Source organism: Mytilus galloprovincialis, chromosome 7 (genome assembly GCF_965363235.1).
Source record: "Mytilus galloprovincialis chromosome 7, xbMytGall1.hap1.1, whole genome shotgun sequence".
NCBI classification, from domain to species: Eukaryota; Metazoa; Mollusca; class Bivalvia; order Mytilida; family Mytilidae; genus Mytilus; species Mytilus galloprovincialis.
In genome coordinates, this window is record NC_134844.1 from 58,680,531 (window position 1) to 58,708,215 (window position 27,685).

Here is a 27,685-nt window from a genome sequence, read left to right on the forward strand (position 1 = left end):
ACTTATGTACATATACTCTTTTGGGAAGAAAATTCTTTCATATTTAGAAGAAGTTTACTTTATTTTAATAGCTTCCTTCTTATGACTTTAATCGCGTATAACTAGAAACCACAACTTTCGGTTAATGTGTGACAAATATCCGCACTCGAATTCCTTATAAAAAGCAGATATTTAATCAGATATTAACCTTCTTACGAATTAACGTTAAAAAGTAAATTGATTGAAGTATCATACGGCGGCTTTATAGTTGCACGTGTTAATAGTGCTAGGTGAAAAACGAAGATTTTTCTATGCTTATTTTAAATATTTTCAGATGCATTGTGCTTCATACATAGGACTACTTCAATATGCCCTTTTAGTGTATGAGCTTCAAGAGTAACTGTATTTACCAATTCCGCTAATAAATTACTTTGAGGAGGTGTTAGTTATGAGATTTTTCTTCCGAATCAGCAGTGGAGTATTCGTTGCAAGATGGATAACGTCAGTTACGACTGTTTTTTACGTCATTTGATCCACATTTTATATTAATGATAAACATTTTTCTAAAGCTGAATAATCGATAGACAATTTAAGAAATTAAAATTCCATGAGGTACATTTGTAATTTAAACTCTTTAACTCTATTAATCGGTGTTTATTGTCATGTTGGTCTGCAGGTGTGTATTTTCAATGGATCTTGCTTGAACTGTTGGTACCATTATCTGGGCTTGTTTTTTCTTCTTCGTGCTAAGAACGATATTGCAAGGTCTGGCTTCAATTTTTACTTCCCCAAAACTATTGATATCAGACATGATATTCTGAATAGTACCGTTTATTTCATATACAATGAAATGCTTCTTCAACTCTCCATCTTGGCATAATGAGTGCAGAAATTTATCTTTTACTGAAACGTCCTCTTCTATTTGCTTCATCGAAAGGAAGAGCTGCAGGTCCGTTGCGTGTTGTTTGATATTTATAATATTTCTCTGACAATCGGCTACCTCTTTTTCCTCCCTTTCCAACTGATAGTACTTCGAGTTTTCTTTGTCTTCGACCGCATACACTTGTTTCATAAAATCTTCTTGTAGTTTGTCAAGATGATTGTTGATATTTATTCTGGTAATCTTTATTACGTTTTCAATTTCCTTTCTTTTTTCTTTTAAAATGGCCAGATTGTCCTTATGATGCTGTCGAATTTTCTGTAGATTTTCTGCTACTTCAAGTAATGCTTCTTCTATCTCACTGAGTGAATTGGATGATTTCGCATTTTGAATCACGTCATCTAAATCGACTATATCCCGGCATTCTTTGTGATTTTCTACTATACACTTGCTGCAGCAAGGTCGTTCGTGCTTCTGGCAGTACATTTCAAATTTTTTATTGTGTTTACTACAGTGTTGATTAATCTTTAGTACATCTGTCGGTAATTTTTGGTAATCGGTGATAGCAATCACACTATGGTTCGTCGACGCCTTGGACAAACTATGGTGTTCTTGACATTCATTGCATAGTCCTTCGTCGCATTCTGTACACCAGACACTACATGGTTTTGTAATGTGTCGAAGGTCACAAACACCACAACTCTGGGAGGATGTTACCTCATAACACAAAACTACAAAAACAATAGTATACAATCAATAGTCACAAAAGATGTAAATATTGTTAACAGTAACAGTATTGCAATCAATCGTAAATATAACTAGCAGCTTAAACTATCATCAGAGACAAACACACGGCAAAGAAAATGCAAAATAATTAAGAGTTCTAGAACGCTATAAAATGTGATGATATTCCATTGACCAAATGATTGCTTCAGACCAAGGGTACTAATTGTTTCAAAATTTATTCTACACACTCAACAATTGCATAACTGAACTAAGGTTCATATTCAGGCCAGTTAAACAATATTGTGGAAATGCTATATTGAAAGGACAATACTGTTACATGAAAAATTTAAAACAGTCGAAAGCAATACATGATGACTGGCGATGGAGGGCCAAGCATTCAAGGTTAGTAATGTTAATACAACTGTAATATAATGTATCATTGAATCATATTCAAACTTACCTAAACAAAATCTTTTACATGTAACTATGTAAACTTATACTGTAAACCAACTTATTTTCGCGAGCGATTTATTTTCGCGACTTTCGCGAGTAGAAACATAACGCGAATTTAAATCGTCGCGAATATGTATCACTTGGATCTTTTCTTATTTAAACACTTCAAGTAAATAAGAAAATCGCGAAATTAAATAGCCGCGAAGTGGCCTAGATAGGACCAAACGCGAAATTAAGTATCCGCGAAAATAAGTTGGTTTACAGTAGTCAAAACAAATGACTGATTGACGGTGTCAAATAATCTCCATGAATATAAATTAACAGAAAATCATGCAACTGTCTGATTCTCCTTAAACTGAACTAATCACAATCTTTAACATTTTAACTGTAGAAAATTATATATGATATGGTTGGTTTATAATTGCAAAATGCCGTACCGTCACCTATAACGTTATCTTTTTTTTTTTCTTTTTTTTTTTTTTTTTTTTAACTCAAATGGAAAGTGGATATTGGGCATCCTTCTGTACTATAATTGTTTTACTAGTACTATCTGTAGAAGACATTATTGTTCAATAAACTGAATCTGACTTTTTTTCATTTGTAATACAGGTTATTTGAAGCATTTATGTCCAGTCTTGTCATAATTGGTTCAATAGTTTGAAAAAAAAATCTAGTATAATGACAGACGACATCTACAGAAATTCGAGCAAAATTGCTTTAAAAAAAATTCAAACCAAGCCGCAGCAAGATAGAATAGAGTGTGGACCAACATATGCTCAAATATATATCTTATCTGCCTAAAACAATTGAATATGATACACAAGATGATTTTAGGAAGATAAATACCACGAACGGACCTCTTTGTCTTCTTTATAAGGTCTCTTTTGGTCAATTAATACCTCTCATTTCCTCGAAATTTCAACTTTCCAGGCCAATAAATAAAAATAATGGGGTAACTTTCACTCATTTATGGAAGAAATTTTCTAAGAAATGAGTAATTGAAGCATTTTAGCAGAATGAACAATCCATATAAAAGTTTACTGGTCGTTACTGTCTCTAACATGTCCAAGGAGGTTTCAATAAGTCCTTACGTAAAAATTACATTTATGTCGGTCCAAGAAAGGGACATAAAAGGCTTATCTTTTAATGAATAATTTGTCGTTACAGCATTAGAAATAATTTCATCTACTTATAACTGTATGTTTATTTTAGTATTTCCTAGGAAAATGTTATATCATAGCAGAATATAAGAAAATTACCATCATTTGAAGTTAACCAATCAAAGTTCTCCCCTTGTTTCATCTGTGTACAAAGTTTAGTCACCATGTAACTCAAGATTACAAAATTTTCTATAGAAATCACAAATAAGAAATAGTGAAATACCCAAGATATATGTTTATGACACAGACATGTTTTTACTGCAATAAAATATTGGATTAATAACCTAGTACAATTGTCAAATTCAAGGGAATATTTTTTTCGACCTACAACCGGATGTGACGCACCATGATGTGGCGGTATTACACCTATAGTATTACCTTTCTGTTGCCTCTCCATATCTTCTTCCTCTGAACAGTCAACTTTAGGACCTAATACCGATTCTTCATCTATTCAACAGAAAGGTTTTTTATTATAAACTCTTATTCTGACATATATAAAGTACATGTTTTTAAAATATAACCAAAAAAATAGTTCATAAGATAAGCGGATTTACTAAGTACGTGATTAGTTGACTCCACTATAGAAATTAATCTTTAAAAAGAGGCTCAGAGAAACCTGGTATATGACACATTTTAACCCAAAGCACCAACTAATGACAGAAATCTATTATAACTATGTAAGATTATGAACAGGTTAAATATATTTGAGGACTTGAGTTGTAAAGGACAATAACCTTGTTCAGGTGTCAATTATAATGGTCACTTGATTTCTTATAAATATAGTCCTGCTTGTCTACTTTAGTTTAAGCCAACAATACACAGAAAATGGTAAAAAAATCGTAGTCTAGGACCATTATTTCTTAGAAGTCGACTGACATTTCGGCAGTTGTCACCTATTTGTAGATTTTGTCTTGCCCTTGAACCTCGATGTTGAAAATTTTTATACCGCGGATCAAAATTCTAAATCTGAATACATGGTTAGATTCAGCATATCAAAGAATCCTATATATATATTTCTTTTGATGAAATCAAACAAAGTTTCATTTGGGACCAAAATTTGGACCGACTCGAAAACTTGTTCAAAATCAAACGTTTAATTTTGTACAGTTTGGATCTTAATGTGAAGCAATAGAAAAACAATCTCCACAAATACAAATCTAAAGACAAGGTTATATCCCGTATATCAAAGATCCCTAATTATTTATTTTTTGAAACCAAACACTTTAAATATGACTCATACACGTATGACAAAGGATATGTTTCAATTGTAGTTACTACAATTCTGTACCTTTTCCCCGAATGTTACCAATCAAATTAGACTAATCACTGGGTATTTACTAAAATTAGCAGCATGACGGTGCCACATTTGCCTACCCTTCAAGAACAACTATGATCACCCCAGTTGTTGATGGGATTCAAGTTGCCTAGTCGGTCTTTGCTTTTTTTATTGTCTTTTGTTTACTGTTGTTTGTTGGTCTGCCTTTATCATGTTTATCTTATTTTGTCATGGCTGTGGCATCTAATAGTCGACTTAAGATTTGATAGTTTCTTTGAGATCCTTTGCCTCTCTCTAAGACCAGTGAACACGTCTCTTTGTCTTTTTGATTTGAAGATTTTTTTAATAATAATTTATATACTATAATGGCTAGTAGGCTTCAACATCAATATTTATTATATGAATTTGAATTTAAGTGTTGAATTACATTCTGATACAGAACAAGGTTGGTACTAATATTAAATATATTTGAAAACTAATTGCCCATCTTTTATAATTTATTCATTTAAAAAATAGACTCCGTTTAAAGACATGGTTGATGACAAACCTAATTTGTTTGTTATCTGTGATATGAATCTGACAGATTTAATGTAAATGGACTAGGTCTTATCATCTGTAACATTTTTGCCATGCAGATTTTCTTTATGTTAAGAGGTTATCAAAATAACAGACACAGCTTGCATTTTATCCTCTTTGTTCTATTTTCACCCATAATAGCCATATGTGTTGGCAGGCGGGACTAATAAACACATTTTAAACAAGATACACTTATGATGATTAGTATATTTCAGGGAAAGTTGGTTCCAATTAGCTTATTAGTTTGAAACTAGACGTTTAGGTGCGACGAAGATCACGGACGCCAAGTAAGGAGAACAAATCGATTGACTCTTTTCCTCAGGTGCGCTAAAAAGGTCAAATTAAAAGGTATTAACTTGAAACATGATGAAAGAAATTAAAGAAGTTGATGAACATGCATTATCCCATATATATCTTTTATACTTGTGTTTTCCACAATGGCAAATGTACCACTAAAACTCGAGTTGCGATTGATCTCATGCTAGATTTTCAATACAAATCGAGGGACAATCTTTGAATTTACATTAAGTACACTTAGCTTGGCAAACATGTCAAAATATTTATTATTGACTTTTCATCATTCAAATTGTCCATTCAATTAGGGGTCATACATGTATCTTTTATTATTCGCATTGTTCTACTGTAACAAACACACTGTCTATCAAAGAAAGGTAGGACTTTACAAACAGTCCATTTAATTACAGGGATGCTTTCTATACAACAACAGTAAAACTGTCAATGATGGATAACATAAACCATGTCCGCTTTGTTTCCTCAAAGAAAACTGTTTTGTCAAGCCTTCTAAATGTAAATATTTTAATTGTCGAAAGCTGTACTGTCACCTACAACTATATCTATGTTATTTGAACTAAAGTCCTAAGTGGGCTGTTCTTGTCAATTCTATCACATCTCTTTATTGTTATGCAATCAATTTTATTACCTTTATGTTGTTCCTCTTCCATAACACCCTTAGACCAGTAAACTTTTGAACGTAATACAAATGCATCCCCTATTCAACAGAAAGTTTTCGTTTTAAAATTAGCCCTGAATTATATACAATCATATTTTAATATAGTGGACAACATATTAACCCGATTAGTTGACTTTACCATCCAAAATGATTAATGGCAAATGAGTCAACTGGACACACATCATGCCCAAGGTTGCATGTAACGTTATAAAGGAACATAACTCGAGAATTGTAAAAGTTAAGCTACTCAGATTTGTACTGGAGTTTTGTGGCTACAAGCATTGCTTAAAAGTAAAATTACATTTAATTTGGGCAAACCTAAGTTAAAGATCAGAAACGAGAAATTGAGCAATTGTTCCATTTGTAAAGGGGCATAACTCTAAAACGGTAGATTGAATTTGATGTGTGTTTAGTGGTAAAGACACTGTGCATTAGTTTCAATACATATGGCTGAGACAAACTAAAACTAAAGAACAGAAACGAATATTTCATCAATTTTCCATTTGTAAAGGAACTCCAAAATGGTATAAGTGAGGCCACCAATAATCAAATTTAATCTGTGTTTTGTTGTAATTAGCATTGTGTATAAGTTACATGATATTTTGTTAAGGCAAAATATAGTTTGAAAAAATAGAACAAAAAATTCCGCAATCATTACTTTAATAAAAAAAATATGAGGCATAACATTAAAAGGGTAAAAGAGACACTATCCGAATTCAAAATTGATCTGCTTTATGTACTAATTAGCATTGTTTATAAGTTTCATAACATTTGGTTGAGGCAAACAAAAGTTGAAGAACGTAAGCCATTTTTTGTGATACGGACAGACATTCGTACATACAGACGGACAAGGATCAAACTCAAATGGTTCTCCTATCGAAAAGGGACGAAAGACACCAGAGGGACAGGCAAACTCATAGATAGAAAATAAATTGACCACATAATGGCTAAAAAAGAAAAAGACAAACAGATAAATACTAGTTCACATGACACAACAAAGAAAACTAAAGACATAGCAAACACGAACCCCACCAACAAAAAATACAAAAAAAAAAACAGTTAAATATCTTTCATAATATTGTCTTCTGCGTCATTCGCCATACACAGATATGTAAACAATTATCCTGTGAAGCATCTTTTTGAATTCCATATTGATATGGTCTCTCCAATATTACTCTCACAGGAAATTAGTCTATTGGTTTCTGATACAGAATTATTGCGGTCAAAGAACTGAAAATTTGAAATTGGACTTTTATTTATAAAATTTTTAACTGCTAAATACACACACTAAATTTAAGCCTATACAAGGACACTGAATATTTGATTAATACATATGCTAATGGAAAATATTAGCTACGTTTTTAAAACACTCAATAAAAAAAAAGATAAGAATGGAATGCTTCATTAAACAATCTAGCTAAAGTTGTGTGAACGCATTTATTTAATCAAATAATAATGTAAAGTAAATCATTTAAATACACGTTACGAAAAACGTTGGAAAATAAAACAATAATCGTAAGAGTAAACATCTAAATTAGCAAAAAATCAATTAAAGTTTAATTCCGCATGCTTATTTGGACTGACATCAAAACATGAAAAAAAATAAAAACTCAAAATACACATGTACTGTCAGATTAAGAATATCAAAGAACCCCAATAATTCCTGTCCCTGTCAAGATTAGTAAACCCCATTCAAATTGTCAATGTTTAGCAATTCAACCAAAGTTTCAAAAAATACTTGTTTTGTTATTTGTTTGCTCCTAACTCCTAGTCAGATTCAGCTATTACCAACAAATTCAATCCAACCTTCCTTCCGTGGTATGGAATCTATGCCCTAATGAGTGTGAGGTAAAAAGAGACATATGAGAAATCTTGTTTTATTCTACTTACATTCGATCGGAACTTAGCAAACTTATTTTCGTATTCGTTTCAGTACAATTATACAGTTATATAGGCCTACAGGAAAATTGATTATCAAAAATAATTTAATCTCAAAAAGGTTAATTTTTCCACAATTCTATGGACCGCAGGGAAAAAAACCTTTCCTTGTTTTAATCATTTTGGATATTAACTTTTCATTTAGGCCAAAATGGTGTAATGTTTCCCAGCTGTAATTGTCAAATCTCTTACAGCTGTAAAATGGATTAATATTTTGTAGTTTTTGTCCATGTTATGGCTTAAAAAATGAAAATGTGTGACAAACTTGAAAATAACATTCTCCAAACACGTAAACTATATAAACTTCTCCGAAATTTATCTCTTGTAAATGGTGCGCAACCTTAATATTTCACAAAATTTTAAATTATCAAATTTTGGATATCAACAACCATTAACATTCACTGAAAAAAACGTTATAAGCACTGAATACAGGATTAACACTACATTCTTGTAATAACAGTCAGTTATACAGGATTGCAGTGTTGTTGTGTCTATTGCATTTATAACCCTATTGACTTGACTGTCACTATCTTTAAGACGTCTTAAAAAAGAATTATCAACTAAAAAACTTAATAAAAAGACAGGTTTAATCAACCATTTTCTACATAGCAAAGTACTTGTACCAAGTCAGGAATATGACAGCTGTTATACATTCATTGATATGTTTCAGTTTTTGGCTTTGTCATTTAATTACGGACTCTCCGTTTTGAGTTTACCTCTGAGTTTGGTATTTTAGTTATTTTCACATTCTGATGATATTCTCTATCTGATATTTCACATTTTAAATGACTATAATAGAGAGAGTGAACAATGTAAAGTTAAGACATTATAAAATTACCATGATTCATTTCTGGTCTTTTATTAGCCCATCGTCTACCTCCACGTCCTCTTCCTCTGCCAGATCCCCCTCTTCTGCCTCTTTCAGACCAAAGGTAATTATTACTTCTAAAAATATAAAATAGAGAGTTCTTCAATTACATGAATAATCTAAATCAATAAGTAACTTAGAATTGTCAAAAGTTCAAGATTTGTACAAATGTTTGTAAATGTAGACAAGAATATAACCATTTTGATAAAACAAAAATTTTAGGAATCTTCTTAAAGAGAATAAATAATAATTCATTTATTTGTTGTTTTCTTTCAGAACGACGGTTATTGTTTTGGGGGAATCATTCCGGATGATACCATTTTTCAATGAAACGTGCTTAAAGGCATAAAACAATACACTGTCAAGTCATTCACCCGATTATAAAGCAAACTAAAGTTTTTTCAAGCATTGTTTTATAGTAATCATGAGTAAATATGTTTCCAGTTATTTATACAATTTTCCATCTTAAATATTCCAGTTGGGGTTTAGATCATTCTTATATGATTTGCATATCAGGAAATATGTTGATATGATTGGTCGAGAGGACTTCCGGTAATTGTTCTTGACGTTGTTTATTTTTCGATAGACGACGTTGACCAAACTTCTTTTCGTAATTAATGTTAACAAGATGGTGGCGATAAAAACACAATTCAAGCTCGACGTAAACATAAAATTATTTTCACTTCGCGTTATTAGTTTAATTAAAAAATAAACACAAAACATTCATTTGAATGATAATAAGAGTTTTTGTAGTTTATTTTGTATTAGATAGGAAAACTTGGAGTTCCTATTTTCGCATTTACCAACAAATAAATGCATGCGCCATGCCAATTCAATGACACAAATATATAATTTTCGTGTGATAGAAGTTACGACTGTGGAAAAATAAATTCCTGATCTCCAATTTTAAAGAATATATAACGATTAAACGCCTTTTTAAAGGAATTCATTGGTGTATAAACTATACCAAGTCACTCACTGACATATCATTAAAGTCCTTTGGACTTGTATTTGTATGTGAGTGAATTGGTCGAGTTTATACACCAATAAATTCCTTTAAAAGGCGTTTAATCCTATAACAATTGCTCACTTCTGATCATGTATTGTATTGCAAGAATAGTACCAGAACACTTTTGAAACGCAAAATTATGCAAGTTAAAAAAACAAAATATTCTATTTCGATTTTAGAGAAAAAAAAACGTATTGACAGGCTATTTTACAAAAAAAAAAACAATGATTAGCTTTAAGGTTAAATGTCATACAAACATTGAGAAAAGTTAAACCCGTCTTTAATGAAGCCAATACATAATAATTACTCATCATTGTAGTGACTTCTTTTATGCATCGCGTATTTAAAATATGTACCAAAAGAAATGAATAATTTCTTGCGTCATGCAATAACAGTAAAATCATATTTTAACTGGACAGATATTGGTTATAAATAACGTTTATATCAACAACAAAAATGGGTTTAAATTTTTACCTGACGTACATAAATCAGATCATGTATATTGTAAGGTTTTTTGTCTTTTAACATACATTTGGGTGTCAGGAAAGCCCACGGGAAAAACCCAGACTACATTCGGTCTTTAATTAGTACAATCCTGACACCCCACGGTAGCTAGGTTCTTGACAAGATAAAGCTGAAAATATACATTATCTATCTAACAGAAAACAGCATCATTAGAATACCAATAACATCATGACAATATGCTTCTTATTCTTTATTTATTTGTGAAAAATTGTGAAGTTCTTTTGAGGAACTCTTGCCGACTTATTTTGTGACAGAATAAACTGCAATTCAACTAATTTTCTCAAGCTATTTATTTTCTCGATTTTCACCAAAATAAATTATCAACTTCAACCATTGGATCTTTTCTTGTCTAACTACATCCAGTAAATTTGAAAATCGCAAATCAAAATAGTCTCATTGGGGACTAGAAATAGCTAAACGCGCAAATAATTCATCCCTAAAAATAAGCTTGTTTCTACAGTAGTTTGTTGAAAAAATATCAAATTGACTAATCAGAGAAACATCCTCATCCTAAAGCCATCAATCAGTCCATGCATATTTCTACTGCAGGCCAAAGCATTATCAAACACATGCAATTTTTAACTACTAGTATGTTGCTAAAATGTCTATAAAAGCCTTTTCTTTACCTTCGTTCACTTTGTGGTTGAAAGTAAGGCCTTGGTTGTGAGACAGATAAATTCCGTAATTGTTGGTCTATTTCCATCTTTTCTTGTTTTAGCTTTTCTACCTCCTGATAAAAAATAATTATTAATTGAGAATATAAACCAAACAAGTGTTTGTCTTTGCATTTTATGCTTTATAATAAATTTCTTGCTGATTGAAGATAAGTTAACTAAGCTTCGATCCTTTACATCTTCAAAAAAATAAAAATTACAGATTTATAACTAAATGTATTCTGGATTTAACTGTGCATTTCTTGCATTTAATAAATTCGGTTTCAATTTAACGAAGAGTTGTTAATAAGTGTGCTAAAATAAGTTCAAAAAAGTCATTACTGCACATACAATGTACAAATATTTCGGATGCCAGACATGCGTTTCTACACATCATCGGTGCTCCAACTAAAGGAACAACAGCAAATATAAACCCTAGACCAGCTGTACCACCTGACTTATATCGATTTCCATATCTGACATACTAATACAGGTATATATATTACAATTGAACAGATCAGTTGAATAAAAATAAGTTAACAATGCCAAACATTTTTATCAGTGAATTATTTTTCTTTGTTGTTGAAAAGGAGTTATTTCCGATCAACATTTATACATGGTGTACAGTCTTCAAGCAAAAACGAAACACATTATACATGTAGATTATTCGCATATATATCTGACAGCACCTTCTGTGCCTTTTTAAACTTACCTTCAAATGATCTAATTGATACTCTAATAAAATTTTAGCAGTTTGAATGCTTTCCATTGTTCCAACAAACAAAAAAGGAACATGACCCTGAAAACATTAATAATATCAAATGGATTTGTTTTATAAATCTAATTTTAATGACTTTTTCTTTATTACGTTTCTTTTTCATTTTCTGAAAGACAAAATATTCATAGTAAAATATAAAAAATCTCTGAAAAATGTTACTTTTACATCTAAAAATGACAATATGGGAAAATGTAAAACGATATAAAACCAATTGTTTCAAACGTTAACGAATCAAACAAGTTTGCTAAAGTTTTGTTCATAAAATGAGTATAATTTTTTATGGATTAAGAATAAATTGCAAAAACGATTGATGACTTTGGAAGAGAAACACTATTTACCTCTTGTCTTGGCGCTTCTATCACACCATCTCGGTCCATTGTGTATTTTACAACACCAGATTTATCGATAATGTCTTGAAAATTTCTACCATTTTTTCCAATGAATTTTGCTTAAAAAAGAAAAGAAAAAAAAACAATATATCTGAATATCTTTGCTATAAACTTAACACAGTTTTGACTAAAGTAGACAATAGCAATAACACTAAATATATCTAGGGTCTCCAAAGTACATTTCTGGATTTTACCTAAGATAACATTGGTCAGTAATGTCCAAACGATTAAAATAAAGCCAAGGATGGAATGTTATGGTAAACAAATCTTAGAAACGAAATCAAATTCTTGTTTAAAATAATCATAATCATGACAACATTGCGTTCTACTTATTGTTTTCCTGATTGTTTTGATTAAATATTATATATTCAGCTTATGTTGCAGATATACATGTATGAACCTATAGCGGCTTTCAACTTACTTACCTACTAATTCCATTGGCACTTGTAATGTTTCTTCAACATATTCTAACTTGGCTCTTGCTATTTTTACAACTTTCTGGGACTGGTGAAATGAAAAAAACAACATTTAATGATTTTCAGGATTTTGTTATATTAAAAGCAATATATGCATAAATATTGTCAAAGGAAAACATAGTTTAACTAGAATCAGTCATGTCTAAATAATTCTTCAATCGTAGAGAGTTTGTATCGGACTAAAAATATATGCATGCAATGCTACTTGTCATGCTTGCATTGACACTGAAACATCAAAAAAGCAATGACGCCTTATGCATATAGAGTGGTAGCAATTTCATAGACCTTACTGTTATCTACCTTTCCATATATTTTAAATGTACAGGATTTTTCGTCTAATTCTATTCCGGTCACACCCTCAACACCTCTTGCCTCTTGTATGGTTGCACCTATAACCATTTCCATCAAATCTCTTCGCACTGTAAACTTCTCCATGACCCTGATGATACTTTTTAACTCTGAAAATTAATAATATTTGTCCTGCAGTATTGCTTCGATTGTTACCAGGTACACCGAAGGAGACAAACACAAACAAGTGGACACAAGCTTAAATGTCTCATCAGCTTTTCGTATGATTTAATTTGTGTTGAATGTCTATAGTGTTACTACAAGTATAACATACACTTAAAATTATTATGATCAATATAAATGCGTTCAATGTCAGTACAACAATTCTACACAGACATCTTTACCTAACAATCATTCCATACACCAAACATAGAGGTCCTATTGTCTGTCATACTAGTGAGAGATTGGGCTATTAAAGAAGATTTAAGTGTCCATTGTCTACATAACATGCATAAGGAAATGCATTTACCATGTCAGAAATGTAACATTTGTTTTCCATTCGTTAAATATACATGAGGTTTTGATTATGCCATGTTATATAGGTCTTTCGTTTGGAGTTATCTCGGAGCTTGGTATTGTTGTTATTTTACTTTTTGCTTATCATGCTCATAGCGCATTGAAACAGATCGCATTACACCAATTAAACATTAATTAAGGTCTCTGAAAATGATATCGATTGAATATGAGCCCTGCCAGTCTGACATGTACACCTTACATTCCATCGATTCAAATACTGTTATCATATTGCTTATAGTAGCTGATTAGCAGAAATAATTATGAAAATGAGACCATGATCATATGAAACATCCCAGACAGACATCTACCCCTTACTATCATGCCATACGAAAGTATTGTAAACCTATTGCATAAATTGTCTGATAGAAAGAAGCGCAAACAATCGCCATTGTCCAATGAACACTGAAATGAAGCTAGGTCAGGTAAACTTTACCTGTCAGACACCAATCTTATAGAAATATAAAGCGGCCACATTGTTTAAGGTATTTGAGAAATAGAAACAAGAGTGCATACGTTGACATGTCTCGCCGTTTTTACTTATCATTAATTTTATGTCGATAGGCCTGGAAATAAAGATTTATTTCAAGTATCACATAAACTTAACATGTTTTACCTCGCCCTTTCCCTTATTCCAAAAATAATCTCAATTCAAATTTTTAATGGAGTTGGCAACTATATCTACTCATTTAAATACATCATAAATTATTAAAATATAAAATGACATACAGTCAAGGTTCAGATTAATATTGATTAAAAGTAACTTCTAAAAATAAATTTACAGCTACACATCTCAAGATCATCATCATTTCTTAGTACATAAGTTTCAATCAAGTATTTAAACAAATATATAACAGTATTCTTTAAATTTAAATTGGATTAGCACTTAACACTGCTTTTTAATTGTCTTTCAACCAGAAAAAAAATCTTGTTTTCCCCCTTTTTTGTCCCTTATTGCTATAGGATTTGAGCCAGAACCTCCCATAACCATCCCGTTGTGGTATGGAAACGTGTGGTATAATTTCAGAGAGAATTGAACACTTAAACATAACTGACGACGCAGATGACGCTGACGACACAGACAACGACAACATGATACCATGTAACGACGCAAAAAATATTTTGCGATCGTATAAAAAAAAGTTGACCTATAGCATGTATAGCTTATAGTATAACAAATAGAGACCAAAACGCAAAAACTGAGCAATCAACCGTGAAAATGAGGTCAAAGTCTCATAAAATCTTACATGTACATCATACAATGTTTTTTATATACCAATTATATTTGACCTATTGCATATAGTATTAGGAAAAAAGACCAAAACTCAAAAATTAAACTTATACCACTGAAGCATGAAAATGAGTTCAAGATCAGATGACACCTGCCAGTTTGACATATACATCTAAGAATCATTCCATACACCAAATTTAGTAGACCTATTGCTTATGATATCTGATACATGGACTTGACCACGAAAAACTTAACCCTGTTCACTGATTCATGTAATGAGGACGAGGTCAAATGAAAAACTGTTTAACGGGGACCTTTAAATATAATTATCCTATTACTAATAATAAGAAAGAAATCAACATTCAAAAAATATCCACTTGGTTTTGTTTTAATTTGGGATGTGGATTGTAAATAAATACTTGACACATTATAGGTTTTTGGCACATAAAAACTTTATACAAAGAATTAAGAATTGGTCATTTTTGAATATATATTTAAATGCTTGCTTTTTGCAATGCAATGTGATGTTGCACAATACTTATAAATAGATATAGGGAGATGTGGTATGAGTGTCAATGAGACAACTCTACATCCAAGCAACAATTTATAAAAAAACATTATAGGTCAAGCTACGGCCTTCAACACGGAGCCTTGGAGTTCTGAAACAAAAGTATAACATCACAACATAGAAAAACACACTATAAAAATCTGTTTTCAGACGATATACAAAGACTTAGCAATTTTCACAAACAATTATTCTTAGGAAAATTGACAATTTCTTGTATCGAGAAGTAAAATAGACACTTGCCCCTTTTTTGCCCAAATAAATATTTCAGTAAATTTCTTTTTAGATTCTGGAATCTTGAGGATACCTGTGACCCCATCCACCCGATCAATACAACATTTCTTTATAACACAACCATAATGTAAGGGAAGTAATTCTTAATGCTAAGAAAAAACAAGCAATTCTGAATATGAAAATGTACTACCACTGAACTTTCTAATATACAATATTAGTATATTATATATACTTCCATCACAGTAGGTGAAGTTTCTACAAACAGCTTAAAAAACTGAAACTAGAACTAGCTGAATATTTTACGTAATTTAAAACACTATAAGGGAGGTAATTCAAATATAACATTGTAGTTATTATCTTCTAAATTTTATTTTATGTATATTAAATCAAACAAAACAAATTTTACAGCCGAATTTTACAGGACCAAATTTGGGACCAATTAGAAAATGGGCACAACAACCAAATACCCAGTTAGATTTAACATATAAAATTGTGATACTTATATCATGAACATTTTTAATATTTATAGCAAAAAGTCCAACATAAAAAATCAAAGCTTTCTCAAAATCAAAATCAAAAAATGTTGTTCTCTTCTATATACTGTGAAATATCATGATCAATCAAATGCTATCCCTTAAATAATGCTTAATGATCCAATTATCTATTTCATAGAGATCCAAAGACCAATACTTGATGTGAGTGTCCCTTAACCAGGCAATACTTGTTCTTTCTTTTTTGTCCATAAATCATAAACGGTTTGAGTAATACACCCCAAAGCCAATCATAGTTATCTCTTGAAAGTATGGAAACTTGTGGTATAATTTAAGAGAGATCCATACACTGATCCACACGTTATTGCCTGGAAACTAGAAAACATGTGTTATGTGCCTCTTTTTGGACTCTTATTCCTAAAAAGTTTGGACCATAACCTCCAAAAGTTATCCCAACCTTCCTTTTGTAGTTTGAAACCTTCATAAATTTCTGTTTACTTATACGTAAGTTATTATCATAAACTATATGTCTTCGAACGACTCTGACGCTGACGACGCCGACGTGAAACCAATATACGACCGCAAAATTTGTTGTGGTCGTACACACAATTGCTAAAATTCGTCATTTAAAGGCAATAACTCTTGTCAATGAGGGTCGATTGAAAACAAAACTTTACGACAAAAGAAATGATTTTAGCTTTCCAATTGTGAACTTTTCATTTCTAAGTAGCAACATTCCAGCAGCACCTGCATACGGGGTATATATTTCCCAATTGATACGATACTCCCGTGCTTGCATTTCCTATCATGATTTTCTTGATAGAGGGTTGCTGCTCACAAGGAAGCTATTAAACCAAGAGATCCAAATGGTGAAGTTGAAATCCACCCTTCGTAAAATTTACGGACGCCATCACGAGTTGGTTGACCGTTATGGAATAACCGTTTCCAAAATGATATCGGACATGTTCCTTACGTCGTAACTACAATCCCCTTCCCTTTCATGAATGTGACCTACCGTGATCCCCCCCTAGTTTTTTGTGGGGTTAGTGTTGTTTATTCTTTAGTTTTCTATGTTGTGTCATGTGTACTATTGTTTGTCTTTTTGTCTTTTTTATTTTTAGCCATGGCGTTGTCAGTTTATTTTAGATATATGAGTTTGACTGTCCCTTTGGTATCTTTCGTCCCTCTTTTTAATGACGATTTGTGTATGTTGACTGATTTGTAGAACTTGTTTTTTCTATTGTTTTGGCTTAAAGTTTTCAATATAATAGGCAATAGGCACATATAAAAAAGTGGCCTGTGAAAGATTATATAATCATTCTTTTGGGGGGAAATTTTGGTGAAACAAGCACATGACTGAACTACATTTCACACTTTCCTTCAATAACACCATTTAGATCAACTTTTGTTTATCAAGTATTGTCCATTATGTTGATATCAATCAACACAATCATAACATAAAGAGACATCTAAAAAAGTTAATCGATCTATTAAGTTTATTTTACACCTTCTTGAGATCCGAAAACAAATGCAAATCGAAATCCCCAAAATATATTTATCTTTTTGAAACACCAAAAGCATTTACTTGTCTAGTAATCATAGTTATATAAATGTTAAGGTATCACGTGTACAGCCATTTCTGTCTTTTTGTAAACAGTTTATGGTGGACAAATTAACTTGCAAAGAGCGTGACACTCCTACATAAGCGTTCTCAAATCGCCCGGACGAGATTGTTTATTCATGCACCCTACACTGCCAAACGGACTTGTTGACTATGGTAATATCCGACATCGTTGCAATCAAAACTTCTACAAATTTAATTTTAATCATATAAATGAGAAAGGATATAAAACCTCGAAATTAAAAGTTAATTATCAGAATTCCGAAAAAAATCAAAAACTTAGTACTATAACATATATAGTGCGAAACAGTCATTACGAGTTCATGCCCATCTGTGAAATCTTTATTATTACTGTTTATGCACATTTAATCACACTTGTTCAATGTTGTATTTATTTCGTAAAACAAGTAATTACATAGGGCAAATTTATCCTGCTATATCTAGTTCTCTCCTTTGGACCTATTCCATTGAATAAGTGAACAGACAAATACTAACTGGGGCCTCAAATTTTTTTCACCTTGTCATCCTCGCTGTGATTTGTATTTCCTTATGTAGCGAAACATTTTGTTTATAAAAATCCATCGTCTCAAACTTTTTATTTATTGTATTTCTGCAGCTTTAATAAAAAAAATTCTCAATTTAGTTCTTTTATCAAGAAAAAGTGTGCTTGTTTTTATCTTTGCAATTTTACAATAGCAGTAGTTTATAAATGTAGCATGCATACTAATTCGTTTTTTTACATAGAAAATATTGGCATGTCCTCAATAGCATGAACACTTAAGTCTGGGTATTGGGTACCTAAACTACATCAATGTTCTAACAAACAACGATATATTGTTGAATCTTCCAAGTGCTCCTCGAAATAAAGGAATAACAGTAGTATATCGCTGTTCAAAACTCATAAATCCATGGACAAAAAATAAAATAGGGGTAACAAACTAAAACTGAGGGAAACGCATTAAATATAAGAGGAGAACAACGACACAACATTAAAATGTAACACACACAGAAACGAACAAAGCATCATATGAGAATAACAAATATAACATCAAAACCAAATACATAAATAGATAAATACCGTGACACGTAAACCTCTTTTTCTAAACCGTATAGCTAGTCAAGGTCGTTAAAAACTTCCATTTATTTTTTCTACATGTCTTCTAGAGGTGGCGTGATTCAGATGTGGATACTTAAAAAAACAAAGATCTCCTAGAGTGCATACAATCTAAGCCTCTTTCTTTTTGCAATTGTACTAAACATTTGACTTTTCTACACTTTACCCAAATATTCCCCATTCCAAACTAAAAGTCAACAATCATTCTGTAATAGAGGGTCGAACGATACCAGAGATAGAAAATAAACTGATAACGCCATGGCTAAGAAAGAAAAAGACAAACAGATCAATAATAGTACACAGCACAACATACATAGAAAACTAAAGGCTAAGCAACACGAACCTCACCAAAAACTGGGGTTGATCTCAGGTGCTCCGGAAGGGTAAGCAGATCCTGCTCTACATGTGGCATCTGTCATGTTGCTTATGTTATTACAAACCCGGTAAATAGTCTAATTCGGTAATCACAAACATAAAAAGGGAAGGAGATTGTAGTTACGACTTCCGATATCATCTGTGAAACGGTTATTCTATAGCAATACATAGTTCCCTACTGTTTGAACGTTTTGAATTAAATCAAAATTCTACCTTGATCTATAACTTATCATTGTGTAAACTATATAACAAATATCAAGTCAATATGTTCAAGCATAAAACCCGATTATTCCAGGACCATTACTCTGCACAAAAATCATCTGGCAGGATTAAAATTCGAACTTGATCTGTAACTTTTCATGATAAAACCATATACCAATTATCCAATCTAATTAAAATATTGATCTCTGATTACGTTATACTGCATATGAAGTGTAACGTAATCAGAGATCAATATTTTAATTAGATTGCCAATTATCAAATCAATATCTTCAAGGGTGACAAAAAAGAGTGTGGAAAACTGATTATTTCAGTGAATTATCTTAGTCCGATAACCCTGAATCTGCACGAAATCATCCGACAGGAACAATTGATACGATATAACCGGGCTAGTATTTCATGGCATGATTACTTTGAAAGAGAGTTGCTGTTCACAATGAAGCTATTAAACCAAGAGTGTCATATGATGAAGTTGAAATCATCCTTTCGTAAATTTTATGAACGGCATCACGAGTTGGTTGACCGTTATTAAATATCCGTTTGACAGATGATAGCTTATATATTTCTAACGCTGTAACTACAATCCTGTCATATTTTCACAAACATGACCTACCGAATTAATCTTATGACAAGGTTTGTACTTACATGAGCAACACGACGGATGCCACATTTGGAGAAGGATCTGCTCCGCCTTTCGGAGCACTTGAGATTACCCCAAGATTTTAGTTGATTTCGTGTTGCTTAGTCTTCAGTTTTATATTCTGAGTTTTATGTACTACTGTGTGCTTCTTTTTGTTTGTGTTTTAGCCATGGATATGTCCTTTTATTTTCGATTTATGAGTATGAATGTAACCTCAAATTAAAAAACAATGCATATTTCCTGGTGCGGGAATTTCTCGCTGCATTGAAGACATATTGGTGACCTTCTGCTGTTGTCTGTTCTATGGTCGGGTTGTTGTCTCTTTGACGCATTCCCCATTTCCATTCTTAATTTGATATGTTTTTTTATAACTAAATGGCTAGTCTTTATTATAAAACTCTTGAACATATAGGTATTTTTTAAGAAAATTGTATTATTTGTCCAACTTTAAAAGAAGTTCCAGCAAACAATTCGCCGAAAATGTTTTCCGTATGCAGCGTGACCTTTCTCGTAAAAATCTGCTATCCGCAATACAGAATGCGAATGGAAAACCGTTTAGTAACGAAAACATTGCTCCGTAATCAAAATAGTCTATATCTTATTGTAACTGTTATACACGTGCTTACCTGAATATCAATGATTCGTTGTTAATGGTTTACAACGGCTTCAAAACACGACGATTGATTAGCTGCCATATTTTCATAACAACAGTGAATAATTGAATTATTTTTTGACGATTATACGAAAAAAAATTATAGAATAGTGCACAGAAGACTTAGTTAATGATATATGTACCCATTGGTTCAAAAATTGGGTTAACATTATTTTTCTTCGGTCACTTGTCATTAAAGTGAGAGGGTTAGTGCTATAGAACCAGGTTTTATCCACCATTTTCTACATTTGAAAATGCCTGTACCAAGTCAGGAATATGACAGTTCTTGTCCATTCGTTTTTGATGCGTTTTGTTATTTGATTTTGCCATGTGATTATAGACTTTCCGAATTGATTTTCCTCTAAGTTCAGAATTTTTGTGATTTTACTTTTTGTTTCTAATTACTTTAAGCAGTATTTGAGACATCTGTATTTACAGTAGGGAACCGTCATGAAGAAAGGGGAATGAATGTGTCACTTGATTAATTTAGAAATGTTTAAGAAACTAAGTCTTCATTTTTTGTTTATATTTTTAAAGCTAAAGTTGACCTAAGATAGATTCGGCTATTATCGCATAGGTCTTCCATATTTAGGACATGGTCACGATTTAATAAGATGTCTAATTGTAGACTTAATAAGATAATTTTTCTTTGGAGTAATAATATCAGTTTTAATAAAGTAAAAAATTGGAACTGTAGAGTGAATACAAAGTTTAAAGAACTTGATCTTAATCAGTAATGTAGTATTGAATGTATTTTGAGCAAGTCTATCATTAAAAATATTGAAAACATTCTATTTATTATCTACCAAAATAATTGGCATTTAAATTTACTAGCTAATGAAAGCAGTAAATTGCGTACATACAGGTTATTTAAATCAAATTATTGTACAGAAAAATATATGCAATTATCTCAAAGATGTAATATATTTATTAAGTTTATGTTTACACCTTCTTCAGAAAACAAAATGTCCACCGAAATCCCCTCTCTCTGAAGCACCATGCATGTGTATTAAAAAAAATGTATCTGGTAATATAAATGTTCAGGTGTAAACACAAATAGTTTTTCCTTTTGTAATCAGTGTATATGCTAAACCATAAATGTATGGATATTACATCTATGGTTAAACCAATTTACTTGAGAGAGCGTTACACTCTTTATAAAGGTCCCAAAATCAATCGACCGGACGTGAACATGTGTGTGTAAACATCCCACTAGAATTCCACACTGTCAAACGGACGCTACTCTTTGGATTTGATTTTTTTCTGGCGTCAAAACGAAAGTTGAAATTATAAACTTCTACAAATTTTACTCAATAAGCTCATAGTTACATCAGAAAGAATGATAGCTTTAAACTTAAAAGAGAGTTAATCTTGGAAATTTCGAATACAATAATCAAACACTTACATTTTAATGCTAAATTCATCAAGAGTTCATTCCCATCTAGAAAATAACTAGTATGGATATCCATGTGATTATTTAAGAAACTAATACATGGCGGGAATTTTTAAATTCAATAGTATCGTGCATGCATACTTGTTTTTATTTCTCACCAAAACAAATAATTACGTAGAGCAAATTATTTTCAGTTCTGTCCTAATGACTTATTTTGATAAATAGGTGAACAGACTATTATTATAAAAGCAAGGACCTTCTATACTAATTTTAAAGTCTCTGTTAGAAACGACATGCATGCTTGTCAATTTCATTCATTATAGATGGATTGTCTAATGACATTGAGTGTATGCATATCTAGGACAAGTTACTATTTACATAAAAGAAAAATAAGAATATTTGAATTGATTGCCAATTAGACAACTCTTGGTCATCAACCGAATGGTGTAAAAGTAAGCAATTATAAGTCAACATACGTCCTTCATAATTCGATTCTACGAGATGGGTAGGTAGAGATGTAGCGAGATTTGGACTGCAACTAAAAACTATGACGTGTTGGGTGGGGACAGATATTTTGCCTTACAGCATGACAATAACATGACAGCTGATTTGTTTTTTAGGATTCCTTAACATACAAAAAGAGAGGCACTCTCTCTTCGCAAGACAACATACCAGTTCTAATTGAACATTGCTGCAAATTCAAACATCCCACAAACAAACACTTTGGAAAGGATTTTACTGCCAACTAACGGCCTACATAACTAACTAACGGCCTAATATATGTACAAAAAATGAACGAAAAAAATATATAATACATCAACAAGCGACAACCACTGAATTACAGGCTCCTGGCTTGGGACAGGCACATACATGCTGTAGTGTAGTTAATAATCATTCAAAAGAGTTCTCAAGTAGATACATGATTTATTTATCAACTTAAATCCAAACCATCATTCATGATTACAGGAGTCTATAAAGAAAAGGGAAAGAAACTATTACAATGTCTATTACTAATGACTAACTACCACAAAACCAAATAAACATAATATACTACATTCACCCCCTCTAAAAGTCAACACAATAGTTCAATTAAAAATTTCAGTTAATCGTCAAATCCAAATCTAGATGGTTTCTTAACTTCACGTGTAGAACGTCTAATAACGGGAGATGCTTCCATAGTGTTGTCCGTGTTGTTGGTAGCTTCCTGTGTTGTATTTTCAACATCGGTTTCGGAAATGTCCATAGTTGTATGATCGTTCAAAACGGAATGATCATGATTGTCATTGCTTATTGATTGTCCTCTTGGTGCTAGATGTCGGACTGATACAGTAGTTTCGCGTCCATCAGGCAATCTAACATGAGCATAAGTTGGATTAGCTTCCAAAAGATCTACTTCCTCGACGAGAGGATCATATTTAGTCGCACGCACATGCTTTTTCATTAAAATTGGTCCAGGATTGGCTAACCACGACGGAATAGATTGGCCAGATGACGATCTTCTTGTAAAGTTGAAAAACCTTTCATGTGGAGTACAGTTTATTGCTGTACATAACAAACTTCGAACAGAATGCAGTGCATCTGGCAATACACTCTCCCACTGCGTCTCTTTAAGTCCCAAAGATTCTAATGCTAGTGTCACGGCTTTCCAGATTATACCGTTATAGCGTTTACATTGCCCATTGCTCTGTGGGCTGTATGGCGTTGTCCTGCTAGTAGCTACTCCATGCGATTGTAGAAAAGTTTTGAGTTCGGCACTCATGAAAGATTGACCACGGTCCGAGTGAATATAAGCAGGCATACCAAAAAGAGCAAATAACTGTCGTAAACACTGAATAACTTGTCATATCGGAACAAGGAAAGGCAAACGGGAATCTTGAGTATTCGTCAACAACGGTAAGAATATACTTCTTTGTACTAACAGACGGCAGTGGTCCTTTAAAATCAATGCTTAAGCGTTCAAATGGTTGTGTAGCTTTCACAAGAGGTGATGCATTCGGTTTAGCATACTGAGGTTTTACTTTTGCACAAATCTCACACTGTTTGATTGTTCTCTTCACGTCATCAACTGAGAAAGGTAAGTTCTTTGAACGGACGAAGTGAAGAAGTCTATTGATGCCCGGATGGCAAAGTGCACTGTGTAGTTCAGAAAGAGAATCGGAGCTGATGGATGAGCAGTAAGCTCGAGAAAAACAATCGGCTGATGCATTGTCTTGTCCAGGACGATATTTCATATCATAGCTGTAACAGCTCAATTCAGTTCTCCATCGAATTATTTTGTCATTTTTCACTTTACCGTGCTTCTTTGAATCAAACATATAAGAAACTGCTTCCTGATCAGTGACAAGAGTGAAATGTTTCGCACTAAGTAAGTGTCTCCATTTGCGAACCGCATCTATAATGGCACATGCTTCCTTTTCTACAGATGAGTGTCCTAATTCATGAGCATTTAAAGTTCTCGAAAAGAAAGCAACAGGCCTTCCACCCTGATTGAGACTTCCGGCTACTGCAGAATCTGATGCATCGGTTTCTACGACAAAAGGAATAGCTTCATCAATTGCACTTATGCTTGCGTTTTCAAGATAGGATTTCAAATCATCGACTGCTTTCACTGCAATAGAGTCTAACGGAAAAGAAGTAGCGTTAGCTAAAGGTTTGATTTTGTCTGAGAATCTTGGTATCCATTGACTATAATACGAAAACATTCCCATGGCTCTTTTCACTGATTTAGGACTGTGGGGAACAGGGAGTTCCCTTAGCGGCTTCATTCGATCAGGGTCAGGTCGTAAAACACCTTGACTGATGGTATATCCAAGTAGATCAACTGACTCGACAGAGTACACACATTTGTCCTCATTAAATGTTAGCTGATGTTTGTCGGCAACATCAAGAAATCTACGTAAGTTTTCGTCATGTTCGGTTTGGTCCATTCCGCCTATTGTGATATTATCAATATACACAAATACTGCTTCTAATTTGTTTTCGGCCACTAGACGGTCAATTACCCTTTGAAAACAAGCAACTCCGTTCGTAACGCCAAAGGGGACTCGCCGAAATTGATACAAACTGCCATTGGCTTCAAAAGCTGTATACTTCTTTTCATGTTCACGTAACGGAATTTGGTGATAGGCACTACGTAAATCAAGCGTACTGTATACCTTGTATTTGGCGATATCTGAGACCATTTGATTAATGTTAGGAAACGGATAAGCATCAAGTTCAGTAAATCTGTTTATAGTTTGAGAGTAATCGATTACTAATCTTTTCTTGTGCCTTTCATTTGAAGTTACTAAAACTTGAGCTCTCCATGGTGACATACTAGGCTCAATTATACCTTCGGTAAGTAATCTCGTTGTCTCCTTTTCTATGAATTCTCTATCGACTGCACTGTACTTCCTTGATTTTGTAGCAATAGGTCGGCATTCACTTGTCAAGGTGGCAAATAATTCTGGGGGATCAACACTTGAAGCAGCTAAACCACAAACTGTATTTGAATCATTAATTTCTACGGCTGGTCTGCTTCCACCGAAACTTATTTTTATACTGTCGTGTCTTTTCATGAAGTCCTGTCCCAAGATAATGTCACAACAGAGTTTATTGAGGACAGACAACTGCATATTCCGATAGAAATGTCCATCAATGTTTAAGTTTACTTTGCAAATTCCTACTATAGGACTACTGAGAGCACTGGATGCCATCGATACACTTCCGGTAGCGTCATTTATATTTACTGACATTAATTTTGCAAATTGTCTATCAATGAAACTTTCAGAACTACCCGTGTCTATCAAGGCTTTGCACGGACGTTCATTCACGCGCACATTTATTACCGCTTTCTTTAAACATTGCGGAGATGCAGCAGTCACGGTTGCTAATATGGGAGTACAAGAGGCAGATGTCCCAGTACTTGTTGTATTAGATTTACACACTTTCGAAAAGTGTCCTTTCTTACTACAGTTATGACAAGAGGCATCCTTTGCCGGACAAAAACGTCTCGCGTGAGCATTATTCCCACAAAAGAAGCACCTTTGTTTACTTCCGGGTCGTTGTGCAGCAGCTGCTGTAATCTTGTCTTCTTCAGTAACGAATTGAAGTTTTGTTGTGCTATCTGGAACACTTTCATCTGATTTTTGTCCAATCGGCTGTCACAGAAAATGGCTGAACATACACTTCATTACTGCGTTGAGCTAGATCTAATGTTCGCGCCTGATCAAACATTGTCTTAAGGTCAAGAGTTTTATTTTCCAACAAACGTTGTCGAACAATTTGTGAGCAAAGTCCATTTATAAAGGCGTCCCTTGTGTATTCTTCCTTGTATTTATCGGCCGTCACTGGTTGAAAGTTACAATCCTTTGCCAATACTTTAAGCTCTTGTAGAAACTGGTCAAGTGTCTCACCTGTCTGTTGTCTGCGTGTTATCAACAAGTGCCTAGCCAGAACCTCGTTTTTTGGTCGAACATACACAGCTTCTAACAGTGATATAGCGGTATCGTAAGTTTCACATTCACCAATATACTCATATACACGCGGCGAAACAAAATTGATCAACATTATTAGTTTGTCTGGAGCTTCTTCTCCGGCAGAGGTCAAAAAGTTTGTAAAAGTTCGTTTCCAGTGAAACCATTCTTTTGCTGCTGTAGGTGAATCAGGATTGGCATCCAATCGTTCAGGTCTGAGGTATTTATGCATGATGATTTAAGTTGATAAAACTGTAGTGTAGTTAATAATCATTCAAAAGAGTTCTCAAGTAGATACATGATTTATTTATCAACTTAAATCCAAACCATCATTCATGATTACAGGAGTCTATAAAGAAAAGGGAAAGAAACTATTACAATGTCTATTACTAATGACTAACTACCACAAAACCAAATAAACATAATATACTACACATACATACATAATATGGCGGTTTAAATATATTAGCGGGATCCCAACATTCCCCTTACCTGAGACAGTACAACATAAAAACGAACTACAAAAATTAGTTTAAAAGGGCTTAAGTCACCAGATAGATACAAATAAAAATACATCTTAGAATGTAAAAATTCAATGATGGTCGGTTTACGACGCTCTATTCATAAAAAAGCAGCAAGGTTCAATCTATTATTTCAATAAATATATACCATGAATGCATTAAATGAAAACACTTGGTTATTTTATTGTACAGTTATGCACACAACTTTATGTTTCCTAAACATTAATAGACATAATTTTGTATGTTCAGTGTCAAAATCTTGAATCTTGTAATTTTTATGATTCATGGTTCCTGCAAAATGGTAAGAATTCCATGCATTCTGTAAAGAATGTTGAGTCTATAATAACTATGTTTGAATAAACATAAATATAAATGTCAATATAAGTGTAAAAATAACTGAAAGATGGTTCTGCTTCGCTAAGAGTTATTGATCTATTAAGCACAACCTCATCAGAAATTACGCGTACGCATAATTAAGCCATCTTATCTATGAATAAAAAAACAAACATGTTCTTTAAAGAATATTTTTTTTAAAAATAGGAAAAATTTAAAATACCAAAAATACCAAACGTCAAACGAAATTCGGACCAGAAATCACAAATGAGATGAACAAATTAAAAGTTCAAACACAAATTATTTTTTTCATATTATGACATGG

The 27,685-nt window shown here is 32.6% G+C and overlaps 2 protein-coding genes across 2 annotated transcripts in view; one reads left to right on the forward strand and one right to left on the reverse strand.

The window, feature by feature from the left end:
• Positions 1-27,685, forward strand: part of LOC143083385 (mediator of RNA polymerase II transcription subunit 18-like) — a 197,876-nt gene that overhangs the window by 155,340 nt on the left and 14,851 nt on the right. The window lies entirely within an intron of this gene.
• On the reverse strand, positions 481-22,119 carry LOC143083381 (uncharacterized). The gene is made up of 10 exons (XM_076259636.1): positions 22,065-22,119; positions 12,957-13,114; positions 12,606-12,684; positions 12,130-12,239; positions 11,726-11,812; positions 10,987-11,090; positions 8,797-8,903; positions 5,991-6,059; positions 3,577-3,645; positions 481-1,590 (listed from the first exon to the last, which is right to left on the reverse strand). The coding sequence occupies exons 2-10, from the start codon at positions 13,089-13,091 to the stop codon at positions 623-625; spliced, it is 1,728 nt and encodes a 575-aa protein (XP_076115751.1). The 5' UTR covers positions 13,092-13,114; positions 22,065-22,119; the 3' UTR covers positions 481-622.

Excerpts from the sequence above, each read along its gene's own strand:
- LOC143083381 (XM_076259636.1), bottom strand. The coding sequence starts at position 13,091 with ATGGAGAAGTTTACAGTGCGAAGAGATTTGATGGAAATGGTTATAGGT. Across the intron at positions 11,091-11,725 it reads ATCAATTAGATCATTTGAAG|GAGGTAGAAAAGCTAAAACA; the intron begins GTAAGTTTAAAA and ends ATTTTTTATCAG. Across the intron at positions 6,060-8,796 it reads AAGACCAGAAATGAATCATG|GGGATGCATTTGTATTACGT; the intron begins GTAATTTTATAA and ends TCTGTTGAATAG.